This window comes from Siphateles boraxobius, unplaced genomic scaffold, assembly GCF_051911475.1.
Source record: "Siphateles boraxobius isolate OS27281-9 unplaced genomic scaffold, OSU_SipBor_1 38, whole genome shotgun sequence".
In the NCBI taxonomy this organism is placed as follows: domain Eukaryota; kingdom Metazoa; phylum Chordata; class Actinopteri; order Cypriniformes; family Leuciscidae; genus Siphateles; species Siphateles boraxobius.
This window is the reverse complement of record NW_027509008.1, coordinates 219,804-236,703: the sequence shown is the minus strand read 5'-3', so window position 1 is coordinate 236,703 and position 16,900 is coordinate 219,804. Positions and strand designations below refer to the sequence as shown.

Below are 16,900 nucleotides of genomic sequence, written 5' to 3'. Positions count from 1 at the left end.
AAATAGAAAAAATATAAGACCAACCACAGACTTCGTTATAACAATGTAAAAACGTTTTTTGATTAACTTTAAATTATTCATTAATACCAATCAAACGCAAGTATATTTATTTAAAAAACAAAAGAAAGAAAATAGATGTGCTCTGTATTGAACATGATTAAGGCGGGGCTATGACGACAAGCAGATCCACACCTTTCATCTTGGCACACGGCGGTCTGTGATTGGCGCTAAGAATCCTTCTTTAATACTGATTGGCTGTTCACAGGAGGAGGCGGGACTTAAGCGCTCAGCTGCAGCATCGCTCACAGAATGAGCTAGAAGAGCGAGCGGTGCTGGAGGTGTTTAAGATAGCGATATAACGACTCTTAAAACACACCCTGAAGACGGGTTTCTGTGGAAAATATTTGGAGGCTGTTTACCACCCAAGCCCAACCTTGTGAAGTGAGTATACAGAACATAAAACATGAAAGCATCTTGCGTCAGTATTCAAATGAAAGAGCTGGTGAATGCAACAGTGTTTCAGTCGCGTCGCGTCGCCGGAGAAACATTTCTGCAATTTGATCAATCTAGTGTTGGTGAGCAATGCAATGAACGACATCGTTGTTTTTAAGAGTTGAGCTGTTATGTTGCATGAATATATGAACTCTCAGTCAGTCAGTGGCCTACATTCATGCAGCATCAGCATCACTCGACTGAAGATGAGCTCCTATCTAAGCGGAAGAGGAACTGATGCTCAGTCAAAGCCTGGGATTCAGTGCACACGAGTCCGCCAATCTAACGAGTAAACATCTAATATAAGCGTGTTTAGAAAAGCTGTTCTTAACGCTTTCTTAAGTGATGGACAATTTGTCTTATATTTTCCATTTGTGGGGAGATTTTATTGTATGTAATGTGATTTCGTACTTTCCTGGCTTAGGGACTGCAGATGAAATTCTGGGACAGTTTCGTACTGCCCATTGTCCCTGTTAAATAAAATAAAAGAAATAAAAAAAGCTGAGACTGCCTTGCACATATAATAATACGGTTATGTCATATTATAAATATTATCCTTATATTGTAATTATTACAGGCTCAAGTTATAATTGCTGCCCAACCCTGTTTAACTGAATACATGACATTAACTGCTTTTTTATATCCGTATATCACTGTCATATGGACGTTACTTCGACACACTCATCTCTGGCTGTGAACAGAATACTTCCTAAATTGCAACGCTGAAACAAGCATTTTTTGGAAAGCTGCTTTAAAATAATATGCATTGTGAATAGGGCTGCGAAATGATTCATCACTATGAATCGCACCCAAAATAAAAGTTTGTTTTTACATAATATATGTGTGTGTACTTTGTATAATTATTTTGTGTATATATAAATAGACACACATGCATGTGTATTTTTAAGAAATATTTGCATGTACTGTATATATATATATATATATATATATATATATATATATATATATATATATATATATATAATGCATGTGTGTGTATTTATATGTGTGTATTTATATATACAAAATAATTATATCAAGTACACACACATTTATTATGTCACAATAATCGATTTAAGACCAGTCGCTGCTGACAGAGACACTTTCTCATTTTCTCACAACTATTTATGTTAATTTTAGACTTTATTTAACTAATTTAAGACCGCTCTTATGAGTATACTCGACAAAACGGACGTTTTGGCATCTGAAGACTCATAACTCCAAAACTATAGCAATGAGAGTCAAAAGGTATCGTTTGATAGAACACTTGTATAAATTACATTACATTTGGACATTCTCATGCCGAGAAACTGCTGATAAAAGACAAAAAATCTATATAATTTTTATTATGATTTTGCATATCGTTCTTGTTTGACATGCAATAACTCGGGAAGGAAATGCAGTATGAACCGATATCGCCCGATACCGATATGGTGGCCGATATATCGTGCATCTCTGTTTAAAACACATGCAGATAATAAACTTTTAATGATGATTAAGATATGCAATATCACGTGAGCATGGGTTTATAATTAAAACCAAACGGATGTTTTAGTTTTTGGCAGATTATCCGAGGAACGAGCTGTAAAGGCTCCGCCCTCTTCTTGATAGGGGGCGGAGCAGCAGCTCATTTGCACGTAAAGATATATGCACAAAAACAGCATGTTTTTGCTTCCACTGAAAAATGGGCATTTACATGGTGTAACAAATGATCTGAGAGGGAATTTGAGCTGAAACTTCACAGACACATTCTGAGGACACCTGAGACGTATTACATATAGTAAAAAGGGGGCATAATAAGTCCCCTTTAAAAGTCGTTATCCTGTAAACACACACTACTGGAAACGTCATGGAGGAGCTGGAACCCTTGTGTGCAAAACATTAAAACAAAGTACCATGACAAACTCTTACCATCCCACCATGAGATGAATGATTCTGAACACCAGCTTCCATAAAGCCCTTGAAGATATGCTTTTCCCCATGAGCTTATGTAATGCAGCAGTGTGTGTGTGTGTGTGTGTGTGTGTGTGTGTGTGCAGGTCGGGATGTGGTGGTCCTGGCCCCTGGTGTCGGTACTGGTGCTCTGCTCTCTGCTGTCGGTGGGGACCGTGAGAACCGCTCCCTGTCAGACCTGCCGCAAACTCACTGAGCGCTTCATCCAGGTGTGTGTGACGCACTGCACTCACTGTCATCTGACTGTAACTCACTCACGGCTTCATCCAGGTGTGTGTGACGCACTGCACTCACTGTCATCTGACTGTCACTCACTGAGCGCTTCATCCAGGTGTGTGTGACGCACTGCACTCACTGTCATCTGACTGTCACTCACTGAGCGCTTCATCGAGGTGTGTGTGACGCACTGCACTCACTGTCATCTGACTGTAACTCACTCACGGCTTCATCCTGGTGTGTGTGACGCACTGCACTCCCTTTCATCTCACTGTAACTCACTCACGGCTTCATCCAGGTGTGTGTGACGCACTGCACTCACTGTCATCTGACTGTAACTCGCTCACGGCATTATCCAGGTGTGTGTGACGCACTGCACTCCCTGTCATCTCACTGTAACTCACTCACGGCTTCATCCAGGTGTGTGTGACGCACTGCACTCACTGTCATCTGACTGTAACTCGCTCACGGCATTATCCAGGTGTGTGTGACGCACTGCACTCACTGTCATCTGACTGTAACTCACTCACGGCTTCATCCAGGTGTGTGTGAACCTGCACTCACTGTCATCTGACTGTAACTTACTCATGGCTTCATCCAGGTGTGTGTGACGACCTGCACTCACTGTCATCTGACTGTAACTTACTCATGGCTTCATCCAGGTGTGTGTGACGCACTGCACTCACTGTCATCTGACTGTAACTCACTCACGGCTTCATCCTGGTGTGTGTGACGCACTGCACTCCCTGTCATCTCACTGTAACTCACGGCTTCATTGAGGTGTGTGTGATGCACTTCACTCACTGTCATCTGACTGTAACTCACTCACGGCTTCATCCAGGTGTGTGTGACGCACTGCACTCACTGTCATCTGACTGTCACTCACTGAGCGCTTCATCGAGGTGTGTGTGACGCACTGCACTCACTGTCATCTGACTGTAACTCACTCACGGCTTCATCCTGGTGTGTGTGACGCACTGCACTCCCTGTCATCTCACTGTAACTCACTCACGGCTTCATCCAGGTGTGTGTGACGCACTGCACTCACTGTCATCTGACTGTAACTCGCTCACGGCATTATCCAGGTGTGTGTGACGCACTGCACTCCCTGTCATCTCACTGTAACTCACTCACGGCTTCATCCAGGTGTGTGTGACGCACTGCACTCACTGTCATCTGACTGTAACTCGCTCACGGCATTATCCAGGTGTGTGTGACGCACTGCACTCACTGTCATCTGACTGTAACTCACTCACGGCTTCATCCAGGTGTGTGTGAACCTGCACTCACTGTCATCTGACTGTAACTTACTCATGGCTTCATCCAGGTGTGTGTGACGACCTGCACTCACTGTCATCTGACTGTAACTTACTCATGGCTTCATCCAGGTGTGTGTGACGCACTGCACTCACTGTCATCTGACTGTAACTCACTCACGGCTTCATCCTGGTGTGTGTGACGCACTGCACTCCCTGTCATCTCACTGTAACTCACGGCTTCATCCAGGTGTGTGTGACGCACTGCACTCAATGTCATCTGACTGTAACTCACTCTCGGCTTCATCCAGGTGTGTGTGACGCACTGCACTCACTGTCATCTGACTGTAACTCACTCACGGCTTCATCCAGGTGTGTGTGAACCTGCACTCACTGTCATCTGACTGTAACTTACTGAGTGCTTCATCCAGGTGTGTGTGACGCACTGCACTCAATGTCATCTGACTGTAACTTACTGAGCGCTTCATCCAGGTGTGTGTGACACTGCACTCACTGTCATCTGACTGTAACTCACTGACGGCTTCATCCAGGTGTGTGTGACGCACAGCACTCACTGTCATCTGACTGTAACTCACTGACGGCTTCATCCAGGTGTGTGTGACGCACTGCACTCACTGTCATCTGACTGTAACTCACTGACGGCTTCATCCAGGTGTGTGTGACACTGCACTCACTGTCATCTGACTGTAACTTACTCATGGCTTCATCCAGGTGTGTGTGACGCACTGCACTCACTGTCATCTGACTGTAACTCACTGACGGCTTCATCCAGGTGTGTGTGACACTGCACTCACTGTCATATGACTGTAACTTACTCATGGCTTCATCCAGGTGTGTGTGAGGCACTGCACTCAATGTCATCTGACTGTAACTCACTCACGGCTTCATCCAGGTGTGTGTGACGCACTGCACTCACTGTCATCTGACTGTAACTCACTCTCGGCTTCATCCAGGTGTGTGTGACGCACTGCACTCACTGTCATCTGACTGTAACTTACTCATGGCTTCATCCAGGTGTGTGTGACGCACTGCACTCACTGTCATCTGACTGTAACTCACTCACGGCTTCATCCAGGTGTGTGTGAACCTGCACTCACTGTCATCTGACTGTAACTCACTGACGGCTTCATCCAGGTGTGTGTGACACTGCACTCACTGTCATCTGATGTAACTTACTGAGCACTTCATCCAGGTGTGTGTGACGCACTGCACTCACTGTCATCTGACTGTAACTTACTGAGCGCTTCATCCAGGTGTGTGTGACGCACTGCACTCACTGTCATCTGACTGTAACTTACTCATGGCTTCATCCAGGTGTGTGTGACGCACTGCACTCACTGTCATCTGACTGTAACTCACTCACGGCTTCATCCAGGTGTGTGTGAACCTGCACTCACTGTCATCTGGCTGTAACTTACTGAGCGCTTCATCCAGGTGTGTGTGACACACTACAGTCACTGTCATCTGACTGTAACTCACTGACGGCTTCATCCAGGTGTGTGTGACACTGCACTCACTGTCATCTGACTGTAACTTACTGAGCGCTTCATCCAGGTGTGTGTGACGCACTGCACTCACTGTTATCTGACTGTAACTTACTGAGCGCTTCATCCAAGTGTGTGTGACGCACTGCACTCACTGTCATCTGACTGTAACTTACTCATGGCTTCATCCAGGTGTGTGTGACGCACTGCACTCACTGTCATCTGACTGTAACTCACTCACGGCTTCATCCAGGTGTGTGTGAACCTGCACTCACTGTCATCTGACTGTAACTTACTGAGCGCTTCATCCAGGTGTGTGTGACGCACTACAGTCACTGTCATCTGACTGTAACTCACTGACGGCTTCATCCAGGTGTGTGTGACACTGCACTCACTGTCATCTGACTGTAACTTACTGAGCACTTCATCCAGGTGTGTGTGACGCACTGCACTCACTGTCATCTGACTGTAACTTACTGAGCGCTTCATCCAGGTGTGTGTGACGCACTGCACTCACTGTCATCTCACTGTAACTCACTCACGGCTTCATCCAGGTGGTTGTGACGCACTGCACTCACTGTCATCCGACTGTAACTTATTCACGGCTTCATCCAGGTGTGTGTGACGCACTGCACTCCCTGTCATCTGACTGTAACTCACTCACGGCTTCATCCAGGTGTGTGTGATGCACTGCACTCACTGTCATCTGACTGTAACTCCCTGACGGCTTCATCCAGGTTTTTGTGACACTGCACTCACTGTCATCTGACTGTAACTTACTGAGCGCTTCATCCAGGTGTGTGTGACGCACTGCACTCACTGTCATCTCACTGTAACTCAATCATGGCTTCATCCAGGTGTGTGTGACGCACTGCACTAACTGTTATCTGACTGTAACTTACTGAGCGTTTCATCCAGGTGTGTGTGACGCACTGAACTCACTGTCATCTCATTGTAACTCACTCATGGCTTCATCCAGGTGTGTGTGACGCATTGCACTCACTGTCATCTCACTGTAACTCACTCACGGCTTCATCCAGGTGTGTGTGACGCACTGCACTCACTGTCATCTCACTGTAACTCATTCATGGCTTCATCCAGGTGTGTGTGACGCACTGCAATCACTGTCATCTCACTGTCACTCGCTCACGGCTTCATCCAGGTGTGTGTGACGCACTGCACTCACTGTCATCTGACTGTCACTCGCTCACGGCTTCATCCAGGTGTGTGTGACACACTGCACTCACTGTCATCTGACTGTAACTCACTGAGCGCTTCATACAGGTGTGTGTGACGCATTGCACTCACTGTAACTCCCTGACGGCTTCATCCAGTTGTGTGTGACACTGCACTCACTGTCATCTGACTGTAACTTACTGAGCGCTTCATCGAGGTGTGTGTGACGCACTGCACTCACTGTCATCTGACTGTTACTCACTGACGGCTTCATCCAGGTGTGTGTGACACTGCACTCACTGTCATCTGACTGTAACTTACTGAGCGCTTCATCCAAGTGTGTGTGACGCACTGCACTCACTGTCATCTGACTGTAGCTTACTGAGCGCTTCATCCAGGTGTGTGTGACGCACTGCACTCACTGTCATCTCACTGTAACTCACTCACGGCTTCATCCAGGTGTGTGTGACGCACTGCACTCACTGTCATCTGACTGTAACTTAGTCACGGCTTCTTTCAGGTGTGTGTGACGCACTGCACTCACTGTCATCTCACTGTAACTCACTCATGGCTTCATCCAGGTGTGTGTGACGCATTGCTCTCACTGTCATCTGACTGTAACTCACTGAGTGCCTCATCCAGTTTTGTGTGACGCATTGCACTCACTCTCATCTCACTGTAACTCACTGACGGCTTCATCCAGGTGTGTGTGACGCACTACACTCACTGTCATCTGACTGTAACTCGCTCACGGCTTCATCCAGGTGTGTGTGACGCACTGCACTCACTGTCATCTCACTGTCACTCGCTCACGGCTTCATCCAGGTGTGTGTGACGCACTGCACTCACTGTCATCTCACTGTCACTCGCTCACGGCTTCATCCAGGTGTGTGTGACGCACTGCACTCACTGTCATCTGACTGTAACTCACTGAGCGCTTCATCCAGGTGTGTGTGACGCACTGCACTCACTGTCATCTCACTGTCACTCACTCACGGCTTCATCCAGGTGTGTGTGACGCACTGCACTCACTGTCATCTGACTGTCACTCGCTCACGGCTTCATCCAGGTGTGTGTGACGCACTGCACTCACTGTCATCTGACTGTAACTCGCTGACGGCTTCATCCAGGTGTGTGTGACACTGCACTCACTGTCTTCTTACTGTAACTTACTGAGCGCTTCATCCAGGTGTGTGACACTGCACTCACTGTCATCTGACTGTAACTTACTGAGCGCTTCATCCAGGTGTGTGTGACACTGCACTCACTGTCTTCTTACTGTAACTTACGGAGCGCTTCATCCAGGTGTGTGACACTGTACTCACTGTCATCTGACTGTAACTTACTGAGCGCTTCATCCCAAGTGTGTGTGACGCACTGCACTCACTGTCATCTGACTTTAACTTACTGAGCGCTTCATCCAGGTGTGTGTGACACTGCACTCACTGTTATCTGACTGTAACTTACTGAGCGCTTCATCCAGGTGTGTGTGACACTGCACTCACTGTTAGCTGACTGTAACTTACTGAGCGCTTCATCCAGGTGTGTGTGACGCACTGCACTCACTGTTATCTGACTCTAACTTACTGAGCGCTTCATCCAGGTGTGTGTGACATTGCACTCACTGTCATCTGACTGTAACTTACTGAGCGCTTCATCCAGGTGTGTGTGACACTGCACTCACTGTTATCTGACTGTAACTTACTGAGCGCTTCATCCAAGTGTGTGTGACGCACTGCACTCACTGTCATCTGACTGTAACTTACTCATGGCTTCATCCAGGTGTGTGTGACACTGCACTCACTGTCATCTGACTGTAACTCGCTCACGGCTTCATCCAGGTGTGTGTGACGCACTGCACTCACTGTCATCTCACTGTAACTCGCTCACGGCTTCATCCAGGTGTGTGTGACGCACTGCACTCACTGTCATCTCACTGTAACTCGCTCACGGCTTCATCCAGGTGTGTGTGACGCACTGCCCTCACTGTCATCTCACTGTAACTCGCTCACGGCTTCATCCAGCTGTGTGTGATGCACTGCACTCACTGTCATCTGACTGTAACTCACTCACGGCTTCATCCAGGTGTGTGTGACGCACTGCACTCACTGTCATCTGAATGTAACTCGCTCACGGCTTCATCCAGGTGTGTGTGACGCACTGCACTCACTGTCATCTCACTGTAACTCGCTCACGGCTTCATCCAGGTGTGTGTGACGCACTGCACTCACTGTCATCTCACTGTAACTCACTCACGGCTTCATCCAGGTGTGTGTGACGCACTGCACTCACTGTCATCTCACTGTCACTCGCTCACGGCTTCATCCAGGTGTGTGTGACGCACTGAACTCACTGTCATCTGACTGTAACTCACTGAGCGCTTCATCCAGGTGTGTGTGACGCATTGCACTCACTGTCATCTCACTGTAACTCGCTCACGGCTTCATCCAGGTGTGTGTGACGCACTGCACTCACTGTCATCTCACTGTAACTCGCTCACGGCTTCATCCAGGTGTGTGTGACGCACTGCACTCACTGTCATCTCACTGTCACTCACTCACGGCTTCATCCAGGTGTGTGTGACGCACTGCACTCACTGTCATCTGACTGTCACTCGCTCACGGCTTCATCCAGGTGTGTGTGACGCACTGCACTCACTGTCATCTGACTGTAACTCGCTGACGGCTTCATCCAGGTGTGTGTGACACTGCACTCACTGTCTTCTTACTGTAACTTACTGAGCGCTTCATCCAGGTGTGTGACACTGCACTCACTGTCATCTGACTGTAACTTACTGAGCGCTTCATCCAGGTGTGTGTGACACTGCACTCACTGTCTTCTTACTGTAACTTACTGAGCGCTTCATCCAGGTGTGTGACACTGCACTCACTGTCATCTGACTGTAACTTACTGAGCGCTTCATCCCAAGTGTGTGTGACGCACTGCACTCACTGTCATCTGACTTTAACTTACTGAGCGCTTCATCCAGGTGTGTGTGACACTGCACTCACTGTTATCTGACTGTAACTTACTGAGCGCTTCATCCAGGTGTGTGTGACACTGCACTCACTGTTAGCTGACTGTAACTTACTGAGCGCTTCATCCAGGTGTGTGTGACGCACTGCACTCACTGTTATCTGACTCTAACTTACTGAGCGCTTCATCCAGGTGTGTGTGACACTGCACTCACTGTCATCTGACTGTAACTTACTGAGCGCTTCATCCAGGTGTGTGTGACACTGCACTCACTGTTATCTGACTGTAACTTACTGAGCGCTTCATCCAAGTGTGTGTGACGCACTGCACTCACTGTCATCTGACTGTAACTTACTCATGGCTTCATCCAGGTGTGTGTGACACTGCACTCACTGTCATCTGACTGTAACTCACTCACGGCTTCATCCAGGTGTGTGACGCACTGCACTCACTGTCATCTGACTGTAACTCGCTCACGGCTTCATCCAGGTGTGTGTGACGCACTGCACTCACTGTCATCTCACTGTAACTCGCTCACGGCTTCATCCAGGTGTGTGTGTCGCACTGCACTCACTGTCATCTGAATGTAACTCGCTCACGGCTTCATCCAGGTGTGTGTGACGCACTGCACTCACTGTCATCTCACTGTAACTCGCTCACGGCTTCATCCAGGTGTGTGTGACGCACTGCACTCACTGTCATCTCACTGTAACTCACTCACGGCTTCATCCAGGTGTGTGTGACACTGCACTCACTGTCATCTGACTGTAACTCACTCACGGCTTCATCCAGGTGTGTGACGCACTGCACTCACTGTCATCTGACTGTAACTCGCTCACGGCTTCATCCAGGTGTGTGTGATGCACTGCACTCACTGTCATCTGACTGTAACTCACTCACGGCTTCATCCAGGTGTGTGTGACGCACTGCACTCACTGTCATCTGAATGTAACTCGCTCACGGCTTCATCCAGGTGTGTGTGACGCACTGCACTCACTGTCATCTCACTGTAACTCGCTCACGGCTTCATCCAGGTGTGTGTGACACTGCACTCACTGTTATCTGACTGTAACTTACTGAGCGCTTCATCCAAGTGTGTGTGACGCACTGCACTCACTGTCATCTGACTGTAACTTACTCATGGCTTCATCCAGGTGTGTGTGACACTGCACTCACTGTCATCTGACTGTAACTCACTCACGGCTTCATCCAGGTGTGTGACGCACTGCACTCACTGTCATCTGACTGTAACTCGCTCACGGCTTCATCCAGGTGTGTGTGATGCACTGCACTCACTGTCATCTGACTGTAACTCACTCACGGCTTCATCCAGGTGTGTGTGACGCACTGCACTCACTGTCATCTGAATGTAACTCGCTCACGGCTTCATCCAGGTGTGTGTGACGCACTGCACTCACTGTCATCTCACTGTAACTCGCTCACGGCTTCATCCAGGTGTGTGTGACGCACTGCACTCACTGTCATCTCACTGTAACTCACTCACGGCTTCATCCAGGTGTGTGTGACGCACTGCACTCACTGTCATCTCACTGTAACTCTCTCACGGCTTCATCCAGGTGTGTGTGACGCACTGCACTCACTCTCATCTGACTGTAACTCACTGAGCGCTTCATCCCAAGTGTGTGTGACACTGCACTAACTGTCATCTGACTGTAACTTACTGAGCGCTTCATCCAGGTGTGTGTGACGCACTGCACTCACTGTCATCTCACTGTAACTCGCTCACGGCTTCATCCAGCTGTGTGTGTGACGCACTGCACTCACTGTCATCTGACTGTAACTCACTCACGGCTTCATCCAGGTGTGTGTGACGCACTGCACTCACTGTCATCTGAATGTAACTCGCTCACGGCTTCATCCAGGTGTGTGTGACGCACTGCACTCACTGTCATCTCACTGTAACTCGCTCATGGCTTCATCCAGGTGTGTGTGACGCACTGCACTCACTTTCATCTCACTGTAACTCACTCACGGCTTCATCCAGGTGTGTGTGACGCACTGCACTCACTGTCATCTCACTGTAACTCTCTCACGGCTTCATCCAGGTGTGTGTGACACACTGCACTCACTCTCATCTGACTGTAACTCACTGAGCGCTTCATCCCAAGTGTGTGTGACACTGCACTAACTGTCATCTGACTGTAACTTACTGAGCGCTTCATCCAGGTGTGTGTGACGCACTGCACTCACTGTCATCTCACTGTAACTCACTCAGGGCTTCATCCAGGTGTGTGTGACGCACTGCACTCACTGTCATCTCACTGTCACTCACTCACGGCTTCATCCAGGTGTGTGTGACGCACTGCACTCACTGTCATCTGACTGTAACTCACTGAGCGCTTCATCCAGGTGTGTGTGACGCTTTGCACTCACTGTCATCTGACTGTAACTCACTGACGGCTTCATCCAGGTGTGTGTGACGCACTGCACTCACTGTCATCTCACTGTAACTCACTGACGGCTTCATCCAGGTGTGTGTGATGCACTGCACTCACTGTCATACGTGTGTGACATATAAAAGTGTATGACTGTTGTTTCAGGGTTTGGAGCGAACAGCCAATAAGAATTTTGGAGGAGGGAATACGGCTTGGGAAGAGGAGAAACTGGCCAAATATACACGCAGGTAAAGGTGTTTCTCATCCTGCTGTAAGAGTAACGGGTGCTTGTTTCAGAACAGAGATTGATTTCATCGTATATCATCAAAATGTTTGGTCTGCAGCCTTTGTTTAAAAGTGTGTGTGTTTGTGTGTAGTGAGACGCGTCTGTTAGAGATCGTAGAGGCGGCGTGTGACAAATCTGACTTTGAATGCAACCGGCTGCTGGAGCAGATCGAGGACCAGGTGGAGACGTGGTGGTTTCACAGGTGAGTGAGTGTGTGTGTGATATAAAATAGGGTTAACTTACCGTCACATAAAGCCAGAACTCTCGGCTGATTAACTCAAATTTTGTTTACTCATGAACTTCAGTTCCAGACCACTTATCTACTTGCATGATGTATTTCTGGAGTGTGTGCGTGAAGTACGCAAGATGTTTCTTTACCCAATGAGACAAACCTAAGAGAATTTTCCCTGTCATTGTAACGGAAGGCATTGAGTAAATCATCTGCTTGTAGCTGTGAGTTGTGAAAAGTGTCTATAAGAAAGTGTGTGTGTGTGTGAGGTTACAGACAGCAAGAGTCTCCAGACCTGTTTGAATGGCTGTGCATCGAGGAGCTCCGACTGTGCTGCCCGTCTGGACACTACGGGCCTGAATGTGCAGGTGAACACACACACACACACACACACACACACACACACACACACACACACACACACACACACACACACACACACACACACACACACACAGCAGATTGATTGATTAATGGAATCTCTTAATCCAAGTCGTCCTTTTTCACAATCACATCCTGATCTGAGATGTAGCTGAAATTTTTGCACATTAAAATACTAAATAAAAACGAATTATTATTATTATTATTATTACTACTACTATAACCATGCTAAGAATGTGTTCTAAGAATGTTTAGATACAATTCCAATATAGTTATAGAAACGTTATTTCTGAATGTTCAGATGTTTTAAATGCTTTAAATCGTTTTATTTCTTGGTTATGAAAAGGTGAACTTTCAACTAAAATATTTAAAAGAGTTCCATGAACAATGTATAAATAACTCTATTGTCTTCTGTAGAGCTTATAGGTAAAACTGAATTTGTTTCATAATCGACTAATTTTACAACATTAGCCCTTATTTTCCTTGTTTATCACTGTAAAGAGTCTGAAATCATCTGTATTGTTAGCGCTATAGAAATAAATGTGACATGACTCTGAAAAATTGGCCCCAAGCTATGTAATCTGAGTATCTCTGCCTTACGGCAACTCAGATAATATAATATTTGCTTAGAACCAACCTGGTTGATCAGCATTCCCATATTTTCCACAGAAACAGTGTATGGGTTTATATTGACTCCTAAAGATACAGTTACGCTTCATGCTTGTGCCTGTATCATATTTGTCACATATCAATAGAGAAGCCTGTTCTTATACTAACTGGTCTGTGTGTGTGTGTGTGTGTGTGTGTGTGTGTGTGTGTATGTGTGTGTGTGTGTGTGTGTGTGTGTGTGTGTGTGTGTGTGTGTGTGTGTGTGTGTGTGTGTGTGTGTGTGTGTGTGTGTGTGTGTGTGTGTGTGTGTGTGTATGCATGCACGTGTGCATGCATGTATATGCGTGTGTGCACGTACTTGTGTGCGCTCGTGTGTGTGCGCCTGTGCGTGTTTGTGCCTGTGTGTGTGCATGCTTGTGTTTGTATGTGCATGTGCATGCTTGTTTATGTGTGCATGCTTGATTCGTGTGTGTGTGTGTATGTGTGTGTGTGTATAGAGTGCCCCTCCAGCCCTGCAGGAGTGTGTGGAGGTCTGGGCCGCTGTGAGGGTGAAGGCACTCGTCTGGGAGACGGAGAGTGTGTGTGTGACCCAGGATACTCCGGCGCTCTGTGTCAGGACTGTGCCGATGGATATTACCGGGAGAAGAGCTCCAATCACACACAGGCACCCTGCTCAGGTGACCAGGCTCTCGAGGAACGGGAGAAAACACAACTCATATATGAGGAGATTAATTGTATGATCTGTCTTTTTTGTGGCAGCTTGCCATTATTCCTGTAAGAAGTGCAGAGGTCCTCAAGACAACAGATGTCAGGACTGTAAGCCTGGGTGGATCCTTCACAGCAACAAGTGTGTGGGTGAGTTACACACTACAGCCTCAGACATCTGAGGCCTTCTCCACACCAATACGTTCCCTTTCGAACGGTCAGTCATATTGAGTCTGCAGACGCGATGGGGAAACTCCTTTTTCTCTGTATACTGAAGCCATTCATAAAGTCACTCAGTGCTACAGCACAACCATAACAGTGCAGAGACTACTCGTACGCTATTGGCTAGTCAAGTCAAGTCAAGTCATCCTCATTTATATAGCGCTTTTAACAATGTAGATTGTTTCAAAGCAGCTTTACAGAGATAAACATATAATTTAAGGTAACAGAGATTGGTTTAATTTTATAGTGGTTCTTGAAAAAAAAAATTTCCAGCTAAAGTTAGTTTTGATTGATTCACTTCCGTCTAAATGATCATTTGTTATTAAATTAGGGGCCGCTAAGACGACACCGTTCTCTCTAAACAGACTTTAAACGTGAATCTGTGATAGACGCTGATGGCGTTCACATGCGCATTAAGAATTGATTCTATAGTTATGTGGTCAGTGAGAACTGCACGAACCAATGGCGGAGAGGCGTAAGTGCACAAACCAATCGGTGCACAGCCCGCCGATCTGAGCGCAGAGCCCACTAGAAGGGGCGGGGCATCTACCTATAAAAGCAGCTCATTTCGCCATATGATTCAGATTTAATCTCCGAAGGTCTTCGGACTTTGCAGAATACTCAGCAGCGGAAAAGCGCCCTCTCCAGCCAGCTGATCAACACGCGGTGAGCCGTCGCTCTCCGCTTTCTGTCTAAAAGAGCAGCAACATTGATGCAAATGCCGCGCCACGGATGTGGCACATGCAGAGCCCCTCTGGATTATGAAGACAGGCACAGCGAGAGCATGCATCTCTCATTTCTCTGCTCTCTGATCGCGTTCTTTTCAGAGCGTGGCTCCGCCCCTCGCGCTCTCCCGTCTCCTTTCCTCCGCGACCCTTGGAGGAAGAAACAGCGGGGCCAGAGGGCTTAGCAATTGGATGTTAGTGAGCGTGCCTCCCTTTCTCCACAGAGAGAGATATCACCTGTTCTTTTCACCCGTCCAGACCAGCATCCCTCATGTGAAGGTCTCGTCTCATTCGGTGGATCCAAGCATGCCGCACAAGTGCTGAAAAGTGAAGCAAAAGCGTTTCGATCGCCCCCCGGTGGCTGGTCCCAGTATAGGTTATAAATCCCACCTCCCCATGAAGTCTAATGGACGCGATAGAAACTAAACAATCAAATTACACTTCAAATGCATTTTTTCAAAGGATGTTTTCTGTCATTTTAGTTCGTTTTTATCATGCTGATTTAAGTTTAAGTGTTCGTTTCATCATTCGTTTCAAGTCAAGTCATCTTCATTTATAAAGTGCTTTTAACAGTATGGATTGTTTCAAAGCAGCTTTACAGTGATAATAGAAATTACTGTAACAGATTGTTTAGGCTTTACCGCAGCTCTAGGATAAAGTTATTGTCCAGCTAAAGATAGTCTTGGTTGATTCACTTCCGTTGCGAAGATCATTAGTTATTAACTTAGGGGCCGCTTGCACGACACCGTTCTAACAGAAAACCCTCTCCGGCTGCCCATCCGCACAAAACACTGCCTGCATCTCGAGAACACACTCCCTGAAATAGGTTCGAAGGTGCAAACGATTACCCGTTTTCTCTGCGCAAACCTCAAAAACGCAAACCTGCGAAAATGCAGACGACGCACATACGTGCATCACGTGTTCAGTCGATAGGTATGCGCGTTTGAATGTATATGTGCGCAGGTGTGTAGTCCTTCACAAATCAACTCTCAACAAACTACTTGTCTGGCCTTAAACATATAGAATACATAAGTTTTTGACGCGTCTGCGTAGCCACACAAACCGGAATCATCCAGACAACGTTTTATCTTTACAGAGATAAAGGGAAGGAGGCCTTCACAGGGTAGAGACTAATGACACTTCAGGACTGCGTTGTCGTCGTGTCCAGGCGCAGTTCCTTCATCAGATCCGAATACGGCGGACTGCGGTAAAATTCGGGATAAACAGGGAGACTAATATTAGCGTAGACGCCATCTTTCTTATGATGTACCAAGTACATCAGGATTTATGGGAAGTGTTCCCGGTTACGGCTGATCTAAACTATGCAGCCTAACATTGAATTATAGAAGTCTATAATTTGTTATGTGTATGCTAGGCCAAAGAGATTTTTTTTAGATGTTTTTAGTCTAGCTTTGAACTGACAGACTGTGTCTGCTTCCCGGACAATGTTATTCCAAAGTTTTGGTGGTAAATAGGAAAAGGATCTACCACCTGCAGTCTATTTTGATATTCTAGGTTTTATCAACTGGCCAGAATTTTGAGATTGCAATAGACGTGAAGGACTATAATGCGTTAAGAGCTCGCTCAAGTACTGCGGAGCTAAACCATTTAGTGCTTTGTAAGTAATCAGCAATATTTTAAAATTTATATGAAGTTTAATAGGGAGCCAATGCCGCCAGGGAGCCAATGTTTAAATGGGAGCCAATGCAGCCAGGTTCTGTCTAATATGGTTGTACTTCCTGGTTCTGGTAAGAACTCTAGCGGCTGCGTTTT

The 16,900-nt window shown here is 46.9% G+C and overlaps 1 protein-coding gene across 1 annotated transcript in view; it reads left to right on the top strand.

Moving 5' to 3' along the window:
- The first annotated feature begins 303 nt into the window (after positions 1-303).
- creld1b (CRELD disulfide isomerase 1b) overlaps positions 304-16,900 on the top strand; it is a 28,341-nt gene continuing 11,744 nt past the window's right edge. The window contains exons 1-7 of the mRNA XM_077197251.1: positions 304-441; positions 2,532-2,654; positions 12,136-12,218; positions 12,348-12,458; positions 12,762-12,853; positions 13,973-14,152; positions 14,235-14,330. Of these exons, the coding sequence (XP_077053366.1) occupies positions 2,538-2,654; positions 12,136-12,218; positions 12,348-12,458; positions 12,762-12,853; positions 13,973-14,152; positions 14,235-14,330 (679 nt within the window). The 5' untranslated portion in view covers positions 304-441; positions 2,532-2,537. The remainder of the gene's footprint in view (positions 442-2,531; positions 2,655-12,135; positions 12,219-12,347; positions 12,459-12,761; positions 12,854-13,972; positions 14,153-14,234; positions 14,331-16,900) is intronic.